The 17,539-nt window shown below is 46.5% G+C and overlaps 1 protein-coding gene across 1 annotated transcript in view; it reads right to left on the bottom strand.

Moving 5' to 3' along the window:
• The window catches only part of TMPRSS15 (transmembrane serine protease 15), a 447,907-nt gene that overhangs the window by 374,802 nt on the left and 55,566 nt on the right, over positions 1 to 17,539 (bottom strand). Inside the window, exon 6 of the mRNA XM_075333062.1 lies at positions 2,669 to 2,788. Coding sequence (XP_075189177.1) covers positions 2,669 to 2,788 — 120 coding nt within the window. The remainder of the gene's footprint in view (positions 1 to 2,668; positions 2,789 to 17,539) is intronic.

The raw sequence follows: 17,539 nt of genomic DNA, 5'->3' as shown, positions 1-17,539 counted from the left end.
TGTGTGTTGGGGGGAGGTGTGCACTTCCCATTGTGCTCCATCCCCCATGCAGCGCACTCCCCATCGTGCTCCATCTCCCATGCTGCGCACTTCCCATCGTGCTCCATCCGCCATGCTGCGCACTCCCAAACGTGCACCATCCGCCGTGCTGCGCACTCCCAAACGTGCACCATCCACCGTGCTGCGCACTCCCAAACGTGCACCATCCGCCGTGCTGCGCACTCCCAAACGTGCACCATCCGCCATGCTGCGCACTCCCAAACGTGCTCCATCCGCCAGGCTGCGCACTCCCAAACGTGCTCCATCCGCCAGGCTGCGCACTCCCAAACGTGCTCCATCCGCCATGCTTCGCACTCCCAAACGTGCTCTATCCGCCGTGCTGCGCACTCCCAAACGTGCTCCATCCGCCATGCTGCGCACTCCCAAATGTGCTCCATCCGCCATGCTGCGCACTCCCAAACGTGCTCCATCCGCCATGCTGCGCACTCCCAAACGTGCTCCATCCGCCATGCTGCGCACTCCCAAACGTGCTCCATCCGCCATGCTGCGCACTCCCAAACGTGCTCCATCTGCCATGCTGCGCACTCCCAAACGTGCTCCATCCGCCATGCTGCGCACTCCCAAACGTGCTCCATCCGCCATGCTGCGCACTCCCAAACGTGCTCCATTCCCCATGCTGCGCACTCCCAAACGTGCTCCATCCCCCATGCTGCACCAGCATCAGCCTCTCTACCCGCAGCATCAGCCTTCTGTCCCCAGCCTCAGCCCCTCTCTGTCCCCAGCCTCGGCCCCTCTCTGTCCCCAGCCTCGGCCCCTCTCTGTCCCCAGCCTCGGCCCCTCTCTGTCCCCAGCCTCGGCCCCTCTCTGTCCCCAGCCTCGGCCCCTCTCTGTCCCCAGCCTCAGCCCCTCTCTGTCCCCAGCCTCGGCCCCTCTCTGTCCCCAGCCTCGGCCCCTCTCTGTCCCCAGCCTCGGCCCCTCTCTGTCCCCAGCCTCGGCCCCTCTCTGTCCCCAGCCTCGGCCCCTCTCTGTCCCCAGCCTCGGCCCCTCTCTGTCCCCAGCCTCGGCCCCTCTCTGTCCCCAGCCTCGGCCCCTCTCTGTCCCCAGCCTCGGCCCCTCTCATCCACTCACACACACCCGATCGCATCCACTCACACACACCCGATCGCATCCACTCACACACACCCGATCGCATCCACTCACACACACCCGATCGCATCCACTCACACACACCCGATCACATCCACTCACACACACCCGATCGCATCCACTCACACACACCCGATCGCATACACTCACACACACAGACACTGACGATATCGCACATACGCGCTGATACTCACAACATCCGGACATACCACATGCCTCTGGCCATGTGATCCTCCGTCAGGTCCTGGAAGATCACAACAGCACAGTATCGAGGCCGAGAAGCAAGCGATATCGCCGGATGCTGTGAGTATGTGGTTGCGATGTGTGTGTGAGGTGTGTGTGAGGTGTTTGTGAGAGTGAGTGCGATCTGATGTGTGTGTGTATGCGTGTGTGTGTGCTGTTATGTTTGTGCGTGTGGAAGTCGCGCCGCTGCAGGACCTTGATTTACTGGTAACTATGCAAGCATGGTTACCAGCGCAACACGTCCCCCGCTCGCACGGGAGCCAACACCAGCATACGGCGGCGGCGTACGTTGATGTGGGCTCCCGTTGGTGAGGGGGGAAAGGGGGGGGGGGGAGTACAGTACTCACCTGGGATTCATGGCTCCGTGACCGTGTCAGTTCGGGCAATGCGGGGGGGGGGCGAGAGCTAACGTCTATTGCGTGAGGGGGGCGGGGCGTGGCGTGGGCGAGTTGCCAATGCCTGCAGGGTGCCGGGGCGAGAGGCCAATCTGTGGGGGGGGGCAGAGCCTGGGCGAGCGGCTGGCCAATCCGTGTGGGGGCGCAGCCGGGGCGAGAGGCCAATCCGTGTGGGGGGGCGGGGCCATGGCGAACCCAGCGGCCAATCAGCTTTGTGTCACCGTAAGGACATGTCACGGTGACACAATTTTGGAGCATGACAGACAGACAGACAGAATAAGGCAATTATATATATAGATATAAAACCGTTGAGTTACGAATAGTTTTAATTCATATTGATCTCAGACTTTTGGGTTTCCAAGCCATAATCATCAACATTAACAGAAATAAGCACTTGACATTGATCACTGTGTGTGTAATGACTTTATATAATATATGTGTTTCCCTTTTTGTATTGAATTAATTAAATAAATTAACTTTTTGATGATATTCTAATTTATTGAGATGCACCTGTATTTATCGATGGCATATTTGGTCTTTGATATGTATTGCAAATAATTAATTATTTATTAAGTTTTTCAGTTTTATCATATTTTATGCTGTTTGTCTATCCCTTACGTGCCTATCTGAATCTAGCAATATGTCAGCCAAACGCTATTTTCTTTAGTTCACACAAATTAAATTGCAAAAAAATTGGATTCTGGCAAATTTAATTTTTTTTGTCATTTTCTCATGTCTAAAATATAGTCTTTAGTATGCAGTAAGAATGGTCTACTATCAGCTTTCAGAAACAAAACATTAACATCTATTGCTAGAGAAAAAAAAGCAAAAATAAAATACAATAAAATAATTCAATGATACGGATCCTTACAGTTTTCTCTTACCACATGTGCTGTTATATTCATCCGAACCATCTGGGCAATCAGGCAATCCATCACAATAGCGAGATTCTGGGATACATGTTACAGCATCATTACACATTTTATGGAAGGGTGGACAAGGAGCTATGAAAAAAAAATAATGTGGAAGAAATTTTCAGAATGGATTTTGCAGTAGTTTCTATACAGGAATTTCCAAACTTCATTAAGAAAATTGTTTTGTATGCAATTATCCGGCAACGGATTCCATTGTTTTTAACTGAGCATGCTCCAATTTATTTAATTTAATATCACATAGCCAGCCCTTCGAAAAATGGATCCGTCGTATCAGTTTTTCCACAATCTGCGATGGATCTGTCGATTGGTCGAGCCAACGGATTGTGACTGACGGGAAAAAACTGATGTGTGAAAGAGGCCTTACTTATGCACTGGGCTGTGCTCTTCTTGATTCAGTTGATCTCTGATACCAGGTATGCTAGGTTAAAAGGGCTAGAAAAGACAGTAAGCACAAATAGGGTCTTATCCTAAAACACTGTCAGCAATGGTGCTGTAATGGGTACTTTGCACACTACGACATCGCAGATGCGATGTCGGTGGAGTCAACTCAAAAGTGACACACATCCGGCTTCGCTCTCGACATCGTAGTGTGTAAATCCTTTATGATACGATTAACGAGCGCAAAAGCGTCATAACCGTATCATTGGTGTAGCGTCGGTCATTTCCATTAATTGGGAAATACCGATGTTACGATGTTGTTCCTCGTTCCTGCGGCAGCACACATCGCTGTGTGTGAAGCCGCAGGAGCGAGAAACATCTCCAACCTGCATACTGCGGCTCACACCGGCTATGCGGAAGGAAGGAGGTGGGCGGGATGTTTACATACCGCTCACCTCCGCCCCTCTGCTTCTATTGACCGCCTGCCGTGTGACGTCGCCATGATGCCGCACGACCCGCCCACTTAATAAGGAGGCGGTTTGCCGGCCAGAGCGATGTCGCAGGCAAGGTGAGTGCATGTGAAGCTGCCGTAGCGATAATGTTTGCTACAGCAGCTATCACCATGATATCGCAGCTGTGACGGGAGCGGGACTATCGCACATGGCATCGCACCATCGGCTTGCGATGTCGTAGTGTGCAAAGTGCCCCTAAGGGTAGGCTCACAACCATTGTATTGAAGTAAATATAGCTGCAGCAGAACACACGTGGAGATGCAGTTTAAATATGGAGAGAAAAGGGTTAATAAACCGTGCTGCCATAGAAAGGAGGATCCATGTAGAAGGAATGATTTTATTTTTCTACCCGCTTCAAATCCTTATGACAACAAATAAAATAATTCCTTTTAGGGTGCGCTCACATGAGCGTTGAAATTGGACGAGTGCAATGCGAGAAAATCTTGCATTGTATTCTGACCAATGTTAGTCCATGAGGGAGAGCAGATGGTCAGCTTTCCTCTTATCCAGATTCTGGATGCGAGAAAAGTAGCAGCATGCTGAGATTTTCTATGAGAGACGTATCTCTCGCACCCATTCAAGTGAATAGGTGCGAGAGATACATCGAACTGCACTCGGATGTTATCCCAATGCAGTGCGATATATGCACAGGTTGACAATGGAGGAGATGGGGGGAATTAACCCCACCCTCTCCTCTGCAGCGCCCGCCCTCAGCTTTCAGCTGTGACCCAATGCAGGATCAGGTCACAGTTGCATGACACTCAGCTCACGCTTGCAGCAGAGCCTGAGACGGGAGTCATTATCATATCGCATCCGATGCTGTCACATCAGATGCCATACGCTCGTGTAAGTCCAGCCTTAGGCTGGGGCCACACGGGGCACTACTGCGATGCTCGCATGAGACTCGGCTTGCGCTGCCAGCACAGCAGGAGTCGAGTGTCATGTGAGTGTGCCTGCGTCTGAGGTCCGACCCTGCGAGCAGACCTCAGCTGTGGGGGCGGGCTGGCGATGCGGAGGGGCGGGTTGGCATGGAGGAGGAGAGGGAGGGAATTCTCTCCCTCTCTCCTCCGTAGCCAGCTATTGCCAATCTCGCTCTGCACGCGCAGTACACCGGTGTACCGCGAGTGCAGTGCGATTTTTCTCTCGCCCCATTCACTTGAATGGGTGTGAGAGAAAAGAGTCTCGCGTTACAATCGCAGCATGCTGTGATTGTTTGCTCCGTCCGATTAGGGCTGAGAAAATAATCGCTCATGTGCGCTGACACACAAGCTAGAATTGGTCAGAGGGGAATGCGATGTTTTATCGCACTCCACTCGCACCGATTTTGTCGCCGTGTGGCTTAGGCCTTACATGGATCATCTTTTCTACCGTAGTGTTGTCTATTAACCCTTTTCTCTCCAAATTTGAATAACACCAGGTATGCTAAGTAGAGATGATCAGATCGATACACGAAGGATCGAGTTTGATTAAACTTTTCTGAATGGTAAACATTTTGAGATTTGATTTGTGGTTCTCAAAAAAAAAAAACTTGCCTGTCACCATTTTCTACAATGCTATAGCATCAGAGAGCAGACTAATGTCATTTTGTGTTGCCGCACGGACCTCCCCATAATGCTTTGCAGCTGTGACATCTAGCAGATTATCATACTTTATACAGTGGTGGTCAGTACCTGGGTCTTCACAGATTTGTGGTTCCCATTGGAGCACTTTTTTGTACGGCAGAGTATTTTTCCACCTCCAGTGTCATTGAGTAAAGGCCCCGTTACACGCAACGACGTATCAAACGATATACCGCCGGGGTCACGGATTTCGTGACACACATCTGGCATCATTAACGACGTCGTTGCATGTGACACCAACGAATGGCCGTTAACGATCAAAAATACTCACCTTATCGTTGATCGTTGCAGGACAGAGGTTGTTCATCATTCCCGAGGCAGCACACATCGCTACGTGTGACACCCCAGGAACGACGAACAACAGCTTACCTGCAGCCGCCAGCAATGAGAAAGGAAGGAGGTGGGCGGGATGTTACGGCCGCTCATCTCCGCCCCTCTGCTTCTATTGTGCGGCCACTAAGTGACGCCGCTGTGACGCCGCACAAACCGCCCCCTTAGAAAGGAGGCGGTTGGCTAGCAACAGCGACGTCGCTAGGCAGGTAAGTCTGTGTGACGGCTCCTAATGATTTTGTGCACCACAGGCAGCGATTTGCCCGTGACGCACAAATGATGGGGGCGGGTGCTTTCACCAGCAATATCGCTAGCGATATAGCTGTGTGTAAAGCCCCCTTAAGTCTCTCTCTTCTGTAGTGTGTAAGCTCTTATGGTCAGCGAGGTCCACCCCCCTCTCTCTCTGTACAATCTAAGTTCTTATAGTCAGTGTGGTCCTTTCTCTCTCCCTCACATGGAGAATTTAAGCTTTTACGATCAGTGTGGTCCTTTTTATTTCTCTCTTTTTCTCACTCTTCTCCCCCATATGTAGGTGCTGAGCAATTACAAACTTTACAATATTGAGATTCATACAAATCTATTTACCACAAATCAATTTTGGGGGTAAAGTATGCAATTTCAAATTTCAAACCATCCATTTATCTCTAATACTAGGGTGCAGAGGTGAAAATTGGATGTAAACAATCAAAGTATTTGGTAGCTAATGAGTTAACTTTTCTTAACTCCAAGTGGGTGTTGTAGTTTTCTCTGGGGGTGTACTTCTTCCTCCTATATGTCACTGACCAATTGTAGGCATCGCAGCAACACATAGAAGACAAAGAACATGCCTCGCAATTGTTTAGACTAGGTTTCTCACTGTGGGACATGTTATCAGTATCACACATATCTTCTGTCCGCAGGCAATATGCAGACTCTGCACTGTGATCAGAGCTGTCATAACATCTCACAGAGGCTGTTTGGGGCTACTCCGGTGTGAAATATAAGGACACCCTGCTCTGATCTCACTACAAAGTAATTAAGAGTTGCCCGAGGACAGAAAATATATGTGATATTGACCCATAGCTAAACTCAGTTGTGCTGCCCCTTCCTCCACTGAGACTTATTCTGAAAGGGTTTATTCATCTGCACTTTGTAATCTGTACTTTGTAAGTTAAAGATATCAAGGATATCTATCATTATACATCTCTCTCACTGAAATACTTACTCCAAACTATATTCTTTTTATGCTATATTGCTTCCTAGTAGTGACTGGTCAGCATAATACAGGGAGAACTTAGAATTCCCGCTCTCAGTGAAAGTTATCTGATACCACCCACTTGTACACTTGTATTTAACAAACGTTAACTCATTAGTTGTGAAATACTTTGATTGCTAATATCTCTGGAAAGGAAAAGCGATGCAGCCACTATTATATCATGTGTTCATTTCAACGCATAAAGCTTGCAGAGCAACCAATCAGCAAGCTTTTAGGCTGTGGGCCCTTCTGTGGTTGGCCAGGGAAATCACTGTAAAAAAAATGACGCTTTCTACAAATGGATGTTAAATGGTAGTAAGAGTAAGATAGTTATACATACTGTGTTTCCCGGAGGATCACACTGCAGTTAGACAATTTTCCAGGACTGCTAATTAAGGTTCATCTATATTCACTGCCTCCCCCGCCCATCAATATGACTGCTGTGATTTGTCAAAAATGATATCTGTCATCAATCCCTGGATTAGTAATGGGAGGCATCTATGAGACCCCCACCATTACTAATCCTGTAAGTAAAAAAATAAAACACAAAACACCCAAAAAATCTCAGCCAGGGTAAAGCTCAAGGGTTGGGGCTGCAGCCTAAACCTGTTGTTTTACCCGCGCTGGCTATCAAAACATGGCAAGAACCCATGTAGTTTTTTTTAAATTATTTATACACTATCATACTGTAAACTGACTACAACCAATCACAGGCACAGTGACAAGGTGGGGGCATGTATAGCAGTCTGCAATCAATCACAGACTCTAGCACAGAGGATGGCGGGAGAAGCAGTGAATAATGATGAACCTTAATTAGAAGGGTCGGAAGAGAGTCTGACTGCCGTGTAAACCTCCGGGATACTTGGTATATATAACTATCCAGCTCTTACTACCATTCAACTTCCATTTGTAGTTCCCTAGTGTTAACTATGGCCATTTTACAGCCCAAAATTTCTTGTCTCAATTGACTTGTATGGGGTTTGTTGTCTGGGGTCAAGTTAACAGTCAAGTTTGACTTATGAACCTGATTGTTTTTTTTAGTCCACGCTGGTTCGGAAAACCGGAATATCCAGGGGTTTGCTTATCACTAATGATAAATCTTGTTTAACTACTTTGCTAAACTAAATGGGAAATGCATACTCTAACTTTATAAACACAATCTAGTAGTGGAGGAGGAGATGAAAATACATTTTTTTATGAAATTCAGAATTGATAACGCAGGAGTAGTTTAAAATGGTGGACAATTACTTGCAGGAAGTATGTATCATCAAAATGGCCACCCGTGTTTTTTTTTTAAACAGCAAACACATTTCTCATCTACATACTTACTAGTGATGAGCGAACGTGTTTGCCTTTGCTTGATGCTCGGTTGAGCATTAAGGTGCTTGGGTTTGCTCGTGACTTGTCGAGCATTGTGCTTGTCCTGGAAATGTTGCCTCTTGCTGGTAGACGCTGATGCTTTCTCCAACCTTATCGGGGGGGCCGTCCCACTTTATTCAGTCCCCAGGTGCAACTATTTTACCTGAGTGCCGTCCCCACCTTACACCAGTACTTGTCACATAACATCACCCGTACCCTGACCAAAGCAGTGACTCTTCATGCTCTGTCTCTAAATTGTCATCTCATAGCACATTGTCTATATGAGCCGCAGGCTTCAAGAACAGCAGCACTTCCTTGGAGAAGCAGCAACAGGCTCTGCTGAAACCTATTTGTTTAGGTGACAAACAGCACACTGCTGCAAAGTTGTTGAAAGCTATAACAGACTAGACATATCTGTGGCTTCTGCTGCTGAACCTACAACCAGGCAAGGTTGTGTTTTTTTTAACTTCGTTTTATTAACAATTTCAAACATGGTACAACTGACATTTGCCATATAAAGATAGCTCAGTATATAGATAGTAATATTTAAATATAACAATAAACAGTCATATAAAGTCCATAATATCTTTAGCACTTAAGATAGAACAATGTTATTATCCATACTTATTATCATTTGCATATGTATCTAATTTTATAATCAGCATAAGAACAGCTGTAACTATCAGCATGACCATATTTTGAAAGCAAGATCGAAAGAGGAATAGAAAAAGGAAGAAAGAAAGAACAACAGCCACATTGCATTATTATATTTCAATATACCATTGGACAGTGTTTCATATCCCAACTAGAGTTGAGCGCGGTTCGCGGTTCGAGGTTCTCCAGTTCGAGGCTCGAGTGATTTTGGGGGCTGATCTAGATCGAACTAGAACTCGAGCTTTTTTGCAAAAGCTCGATAGTTCTAGATACGTTCGAGAACGGTTCTAGCAGCAAAAAGCAGGGCTTTTTACAGCTACAGTGTGCAGGAGCCATCGCTGGCAGCCTGCCAGAAGATGGTAACCAAGATAAACATCGGGTATCCAAGCAAAGCGCTTTGGTTAGTAACCCGATGTTTATCCTAGTTACATGCAGGAAGCCCACACTTCCCCGCTCAGCTCGCTCAGCTCGCTCTGCCCCCTCCTGCCCGTGGCATGTACACACACACACACACACACACACACACACACACACACTCTGCACACACACTCTGCACACATGGTCCCGCTCGGATTACCTGCGGTGATGAAGTCCCGACCTCAGCGCTGTCACTGTCCTCCATGGCCGCTGCTTGTCACATCACCTTCTCTCGCTTCCGACCCGAGACTGACTAGCGGTGACGTCACGGGCCTCTCGCGATACTTGGCTGTGAAGGCGGCGGTCATTGAACTCAGTGACAGGTGCTGTCAGTGTGCTGGAGATCAGCGCAGGTATTGTACCTCGCTGACAGCAGCACTTGTCATGCCCTGCAGTGACCTGGGCAGACCCATTGATGTTAGCTCAGGTCACTGCATTGCTCTCCCAGCCAATGGGGAACATCCTGCTCTTCATTGACTGGGACAGTGTGGATCGTCATGGCAACCCCTTGGATTACACCAGACCTGGATTTGTTTTTCTTTCTAATAAATTGGTTAAAGAGGGAATGTTTTGGGGAGTGTCTTTTCAAATAAAAATGTGTTTGTCGTCTATTTTTTTTTATTACTGACTGGGTTGGTGATGTCGGGTATCTGATAGACGCCTGACCTCACCAACCCCAGGGCTTGATGCCAGGTGACATTACACATCTGGTATTAACCCCATATATTACCCCGTTTGCCACCGCACCAGGGCGCGGGATGAGCTGGGGCGAAGCACCAGGATTGGCGCATCTAATGGATGCGCCACTTCAGGGGCGGCTGCGGCCTGCTATTTTTAGGCTGGGGAGAGTCCAATAACCATGGACCTCCCTAGTCTGAGAATATCAGACCCCAGCTGTCTGCTTTACCTTGTCTGGTGATCCAATTTTGGGGGGACCCCTACGTGTTTTTTTTTTAAATTATTTATTTAATTTAAAATAACAGCGTGGGGTGCCCTCAGTTTTGGATTACCAGCCAAGGTGAGGTTGCCAGCTGTGGTCTGCAGGCTGCAGCCGTCTGCTTTACCCTAGCTGGCTACAAAACTAGGGGGAACCCTACGTCATTTTTTTTTCATTTTTTTGGCTAAATACAAAGCTAAGCATCCCTTAGTGCCACATGAAAGGCACCAAAGGGTGCAAAATTACAAAATGCAGGAGAGTGGGACATTATGTGTCTTTCTGCCATTATAATGACAGAAAAGACTGATATGAAGTGCACAAGCACAAGAAAATCACCAGAGCGCACTACGCTGTGAAAAACAGTAGAAAATGGCACTGGAGTGAACATGTGACCGCCTCATGTAGGATGAAGCTATGGATCCTGGGTAAATTTATGCATTTACCCTCCTTCAGTTTCTTTGCAGTACACAAAAAAAACGGAAGGCACACGGATGACAAACAGATGACATATGGACCGTCTACGGAACGGAAACGGATGCCACACGGATGCACCTGTGAAAAAAAACTGACTGTTTTTTGGTGACCGCAAAAATGGATCGGTCGTGTTAATGTAACCTTATTCTGATCTGCCATTTATAAACAGCAGGCAGAAATAAGTGAATAACGCCCCCCAGCGTCAGAAAATCTCCGGGGTTTCAGGGCTAGCTGAGACCCTGGAGATCATGATTCAGGACGTTTTTTCCGGTCCCCGCTCACATGATCACAGGTATACACCGTACACCGATGATCACCTTACAGTAAATGACAGCGCCGGTAAAAAATTATTTATCTCCCATCTGGCATGAACAAACACTTCTTCTCCACTTCTTCTCCACTTCTTCTCCACTTTTTCTTCACTCTTTCTCCACTTTTTCTCCACTTTTTCTCCACTTCTCCACTTTTTCTCCACCTTTTCTCCATTTTTTCTCCACTTTTTCTCCACTTTTTCTACATTTTTTCTCCACTTTTTCTCCACTTTTTCTCCACTTTTTCTCCACTTTTTCTCCACTTTTTCTCCACTTTTTCTCCACTTTTTCTCCACTTTTTCTCCACTTTTTCTCCACTTCTTCTCCACTTCTTCTCCACTTTTTCTCCACCTTTTCTCCACTTTTTCTCCACTTTATCTACATTTTTTCTCCACTTCTTCTCCACTTCTTCTCCACTTTTTCTCCACTTTTTCTCCACTTTTTCTACATTTTTTCTCAACTTTTTCTCCACTTTTTCTCCATTTTTTCTCCGTTCTTTTTCTATGGTCGGTCTACCCATTAGCTCTGCCATGCATAGTGTAGCTCTACACCTACTGCACATGTTACTTTATGATTGACATCTCTTTCGTACCAGACCTGTCTAAGCCTACTCTGACCCCATATTTGTCATTACTATATTGTCCTTGTACTGTATTATGACATTTGTATCATGTGTTTCATTTCTTGCTGTGTTGCAATTTTTTTGCTGCATCCCAATTGTACCTCTACATTGTTCGAATTTATGTTATTGTTCTCTCACTCTTATGTGATACTGATTATTGTCATTTTTCATGATTACATGCAGATAAGTCCAATCTGACGAAGGCTCAGGCCGAAACGTCATTTGTAACTTGTTTTGGACAAAAACATATATGCTTATGAAAAAATTATTTTTCTTAATACGGACCAATAAAGAGTGATTTTGCATTACTATCCGTTGTGACTTACTGACTTAGTCTGGGAGATTTAGAGTGCCGAGGTTACTCACTAATTTTATCTATTATTACCTCTGAGCACCTATATACCAGTGAGCAGAGCTTCCTCTACAGTAGTTCTCCTGATTAGGCATGCCCTTACCTCATGAGCAGGGCATTGCAGTTTTGGTAGCAACCATTATGACATGGACTCTGCTGCTGTGGACCCGGGGAGAGTGAGTGCAGATTCATTGCACCCACACTCCTCACATGAAGGGTCCGCACTCCTAGAAAATGGGGGATACGTTCCCTGAGTGTCTCCCCCCCATATTCTAGACGGTCCAGTCGTCGTGGGACCCCTTTATTTTTTTTCTTACAATAAATTGGTGTAAGAGGAAATGTTTTGGGGACTGTTTTTTCAAATAAATTTCTTTTGTCGATTTTTTTTTTATTAGTACTGACAGTTTATGATGTTGGGTATCTAATAGACGCCATGACATCACAAACTGCTGGGCTTGATCTCAGGTGACTTTACAGCTAGTATCAACCCGATTTATTACCCCGTTTGCCACTGCACCAGGGCACGGGATGAGCTGGGGTGAAGCGCCAGGATTGGCGCATCTAGTGGATGCGCCACGTCTGGGGTGCCTGCGGCCTGCTATTTTTAGGCTGTGAAGGCCCAATAACTATGGACCTTCCCACCCTGAGAATACCAGACCACAGCTGTCCGCTTTACCTTGGCTGGTGATCCAATTTGGGGGGGACCCTACTTTTATTGTGTAATTATTAATATTTATAAAATAATTATAAAAAAGAGCCTGGGGTGACCTCCACTTTGGATCCCCAACCACGGTAAAGCTGCCAGCTGTGGTTTTCAGGCTACAGCCGTCTGCTTTACCCTAGCTGGCTATCAAAAATGGGGGGACCCAACGTCATTTTTTTTTTAAACTATTTTTTAAATAGAAAAAATTAATGGGCTTCCCTGTATTTTGATTGCCAACCAAGGTAACGGCAGGCAGATGGGGGTGGCAACCCATAGCTGTCTGCTTAATCTGCGCTGAGAATCAAAAATACCGCGGAGCGCTACGTCATTTTATTAAAGATTTATTTTTACAGCACTGTGATGTCCAGCAATCAAAATACAGGGAAGCCCATTTTGTTTTTAGTTATTTAAATAAATAATTAAAAAAATATATATGGGCTCCTGCTGCATTTTTTGTATTGCTAGCTAAGGGTAATCCAAGCAGCTACTGGCTGCTAACCCCCACTGCTTGGTGTTACCTTCACTGGCAATGGAAAATCCAGGGAAGCATTTTTAATTTTTTTTGCCAAAAAACTACAAAAAAAGGACGTGAGCTTCGCCATATTTTTGTATGCTAGCCAGGTATAGCAGGCAGGTGCTGGAAGAGTTGGATACAGCGCCAGAAAATGGCGCTTCTATGAAAATGCCATTTTCTGAGGCGGCTGCAGACTGCAATTCGCAGCAGTGGGGCCCAGAAAGCTCAGGCCAACCTGTGCTGCGGATTCCAATCCCCAGCTGCCTAGTTGTACCTGGCTGGACACAAAAATGGGGCGAAGCCTACGTCATTTGTTTTCTAATTATTTCATGAAATTTATGAAATAATAAAAAAAGGGCTTCCCTTTATTTTTGGTTCCCAGCCGGGTACAAATAGGCAACTGGGGGTTGGGGGCAGCCGTACCTGCCTGCTGTACCTGGCTAGCATACAAAAATATGGCGAAGCCCACATAATTTTTTCAGGGGGCAAAAAACTTCTGCATACAGTCCTGGATGGAGTATGCTGAGCCTTGTAGTTCTGCAGCTGCTGTCTGTCTGTATGGAGAAGAGCAGACAGCAGCTGCAGAACTACAAGGCTCAGCATACTCCATCCAGGACTGTATGCAGAAGTTTTTTGCCCACCAAAAAAATGACGTGGGCTTCGCCATATTTTTGTATGCTAGCCAGGTACAACAGGCAGCCATGGGCTGCCTCCAACCCCCAGCTGCCTATTTGTACCTGGCTGGGAACCAAAAATATAGGGAAGCCCGTTTTTTTTAATTATTTCACTTATTTCATGAAATAATTAAAAAACAAATGACGTGAGCTTCGCCCCATTTTTGTGTCCAGCCAGGTACAACTAGGCAGCTGGGGATTGGAATCCGCAGCACAGGTTAGCCCGAGGTTTCCACAGCCGTCCCAGAAAATGGCGCTCTCATAGAAGCGCCATCATCTGGCGCTGTATCCAACTCTTCCAACAGCCCTGGAGCCGGGTGGCTTGTTGGGTAATCATGAGTTAATACTGGCTTTGTTTTACTAGCCAGTATTAAGCCAGAGATTCTTAATGTCAGGCACGTTTGACCCGGCCATTAAGAATCTCCAATAAAGGGTTAAAAAAAGACACCACACAGAGAAAAAATACTTTAATAGAATAAATACACAGACACATTAGAGACTCCATCTTTATTACCCCTTGTCAGCCCTCCACGATCCTGCTCTTCTGTCTTTCTCGTTCAACAAATGCAGCTCTGCTACATCACTGCTTCATGGGGGATGACGCTGCTTCCCGTGGAGCATTCACTCCGTGAAAGCTGCACGAGAAGCAGCGTGCAGCCTTCACTCCGTGAGTGATCAGTGCTGCTAGCAGTAACAGCGGTAACGCTGACAGACGCATTACCATAGCAACGGTGCTCCCGGAGCCGCGTTTAGCAGTGACGTCACCGCTAACTGCGTTGCTATGGCAACGGTGATCTCCGTTAATGACCGGCTGTGTCAGCCGGTCCCTAACGGAACGGGGAGTCGACCGTGTGCTACAACATGTCGCCGGTACACGGCGATACACAAATGTGCACCGTGTACCGGAGAGATGCACTCGCAGGTCCTACATTACGCGTCATAGTCATGTGACCAGTCTGTAGCCAATAAGATAATAGCCACGTGACTGGTCACATGGCTATTTTGACGTCACGATAGGTCCTGCATCACTTCTGGCAGTGCTGGTCACCGGGAGGATTCAGCGATCATCGGATGGAATAGCGGCAGGAGACAGAGTGCAGGAGGGATCGCGGGGACCGGTAAGTGTTATGGCAATGTTTATTAACTGTTTGTGTACATTTATCATGCATTTTTATGTGTTTGTGATTGCCTCCCATTATAGCCTATTGGTTCGAGTTCGGTTCGTCGAACGTTCGACGAACCGAACTCGAACGGGAGCTCCGTTCGGCGAACCGACCTCGAGCCGAACCGCGACCGGTTCGCTCATCTCTAATCCCAACATCTAGCGGGAACCACCATTATCCGCATAATCTCCCTCAAACCTCCGCAAGTGTGTCTGGAGAAGAATTCCACAAACCCCAGATTTTGTTAAATTTTCCCGGGCGCCCCCTATTATAATATACCACCCGCTCATAGACTGTAGTTGTTTAACCCAGGACCGCACAGTTGGATTCGAATCTCCCATCCACCTCAGAGCTATTAATTTTTTAGCCAGAAACAATGCCTCTCTGAGGAATATTGTCATGTAATGATCCCAGGACTCTTCCTCCACCACCCCAAACAGGCATATCAAAGGGTCACACAAAACAGGAATCGACACAATCGTTGTCAGCAGAGATGTCACTCCCCGCCAGTACGAAGATATATTGGGACAGCTCCAAATCATATGTATGAAATTTGCCCCTGAGAGATGACACCTCGGGCACTTCGATGTACGAGAACGGCCCATACTAAATAATCGAGTTGGAGTAAGGTATGCCTGGTGGACAAGGCAAGGTTGTGTTTGATAATGTCCATATCCTGCTGGTGGCTCTGAAGCTTGGCAAGCTCTCACATGTACCATGCCTGGCCCATGTATTCAACTTATTGTACAGCGGTTTCTTAAAACCAAAGCAGATTTGCCTTAACTACTGGTGAAGGTACGCTGTGTGTGCGCCCATTTCCGCAACTCAGCTACTGCTGCCACCAGTGTGTCAGCTCACAGACTGGTGTACAATGTGCATACATACTGGAACTCCACCTTACTATTAATGGTAAGACTGTGAGCAGTAGAGGGCAATAGATTAATACAAGCTACAACATGCCCCTCTGCATTCTAGTCAGCCTCCACATAAAAGAACCGACATGTGGCCATGAATGTCTGATATCTGTGAGGTTCTCCAAATCTTTGAGAAATCAACTAAGATGGTAAGTGGTGATGAAGCCATAATCAGCATAACCATCCTGCTCTTTATCTACTTAAATGGTCACTGCTCACTATTAAAGAGGAGATTTGCACTTGGACTAGGTACAGATGAAAGAAGAAACTATACAGGATGGTACTACCCAACCCATCCTCATCTTCTCAAGTCAGATTAGTTGATAAAGTGGAGGAGGAGAAAAATTATATGGTTGCTTGCGCTACAGAAGGTACCACCAAGACCAGATTAATTCCATCTGTTCAGCAAGAATAGGCTAAAAAGAAGAAGCAGAAGAGGGAAGAGGAGATGGAGGGTTGTCCTCCTCGTGGGGGCAGTGAAGTGTTGCTTGTTGGGAGTCAGGTGCACATGGCTGAATTTATGTCCTGCTGTCTTTCCCAAGATCCTCACGATATATGGATTTTGGTCAACACTGATTACTGGTTGTTCACCATTCTCAACTCATGCTACAAGGAGAACTTGTCATCTTTCCTTCCTACGGTAGAGAGGGCTAGTAAAATTATGCAATTGTTGAAATAGTAGAAGACGATAACTGATCGATTAGTACAAAAATTCCCATCTCACATCTCTGGCGGCAGATGTCATAGTTCCTTGCGCAACCAAGGAGGAGAGCCGTGGGAAACACACATCAGGTCCAAAAAGGCAGGGAAACACTATAAAAGGTCTGGGACATTTTCAATAGAAACTCCTAGCACTCAAGATTTGATGTGAGGGGTAGTCTGACAAGGAAGGAAAAGTTTTTGAAGATGATGGAGTACCTAGATGACTTTACCAGCGTTCTTTGTGATTCCTCTGTGCCGTAAAAATCTTGGGTATCCAAGCTGGACACATGGCATGAATGGTGCATCTTGGAGATGATGGCCTGCCCTGTCTCTAGCGTTTTGTCATGAGGGTTTTTAATATCGCTGGGGGCATAATAACTGATAGGGGCATCAACCTGTCAACTTAAATTACTGACAGTCTGACTCTTATTAAAATGAATATGGTCTGGATTGGCCAAGACTTCTCAGCCCGACCAGTTTTTTTTGGTGTTTTCCCATGCACCCCTTCCAACCCAAAAATAGTATACACTCCCTGACAGAAGTTCTATTGCTTATCCAAGCCAAGTCCCACAGCCTACTAAACAGATGGACGATGGAAAAGTGGCAGAAGGTGGATTTCTTTGATGAATCTTCAGTTGAATTACACCAAATACTGCAGGAGATTTACTAGTGCCTGTAAGGATCCAAAATACACCCAGAAAACAGTTAAGTTTGGTGGTGGAAAGATCATGGTCTGGGGTTACATTCAGTATGGGGGTGGGCAAAACATTTGCAAGGTGGAAGGCAATATCAATAGCCTAAAATATCAAGAAGTATTAACTACCTCTTACATTCCCAATCATAAAAGGGATCACATTCTGCAGCAGGATGGTGCTCCATCTCATACATCCATCTCTACATCAAAGTTCCTTCTGGCAAAGAAGATCAAGGTTCTCAAGGACTGGCCAGCCC

This window comes from Anomaloglossus baeobatrachus, chromosome 2 (assembly GCF_048569485.1).
Source record: "Anomaloglossus baeobatrachus isolate aAnoBae1 chromosome 2, aAnoBae1.hap1, whole genome shotgun sequence".
NCBI classification, from domain to species: Eukaryota; Metazoa; Chordata; class Amphibia; order Anura; family Aromobatidae; genus Anomaloglossus; species Anomaloglossus baeobatrachus.
Note: the sequence above shows the minus strand (reverse complement) of the source record. Positions and strands in the feature narration are given on the sequence as shown.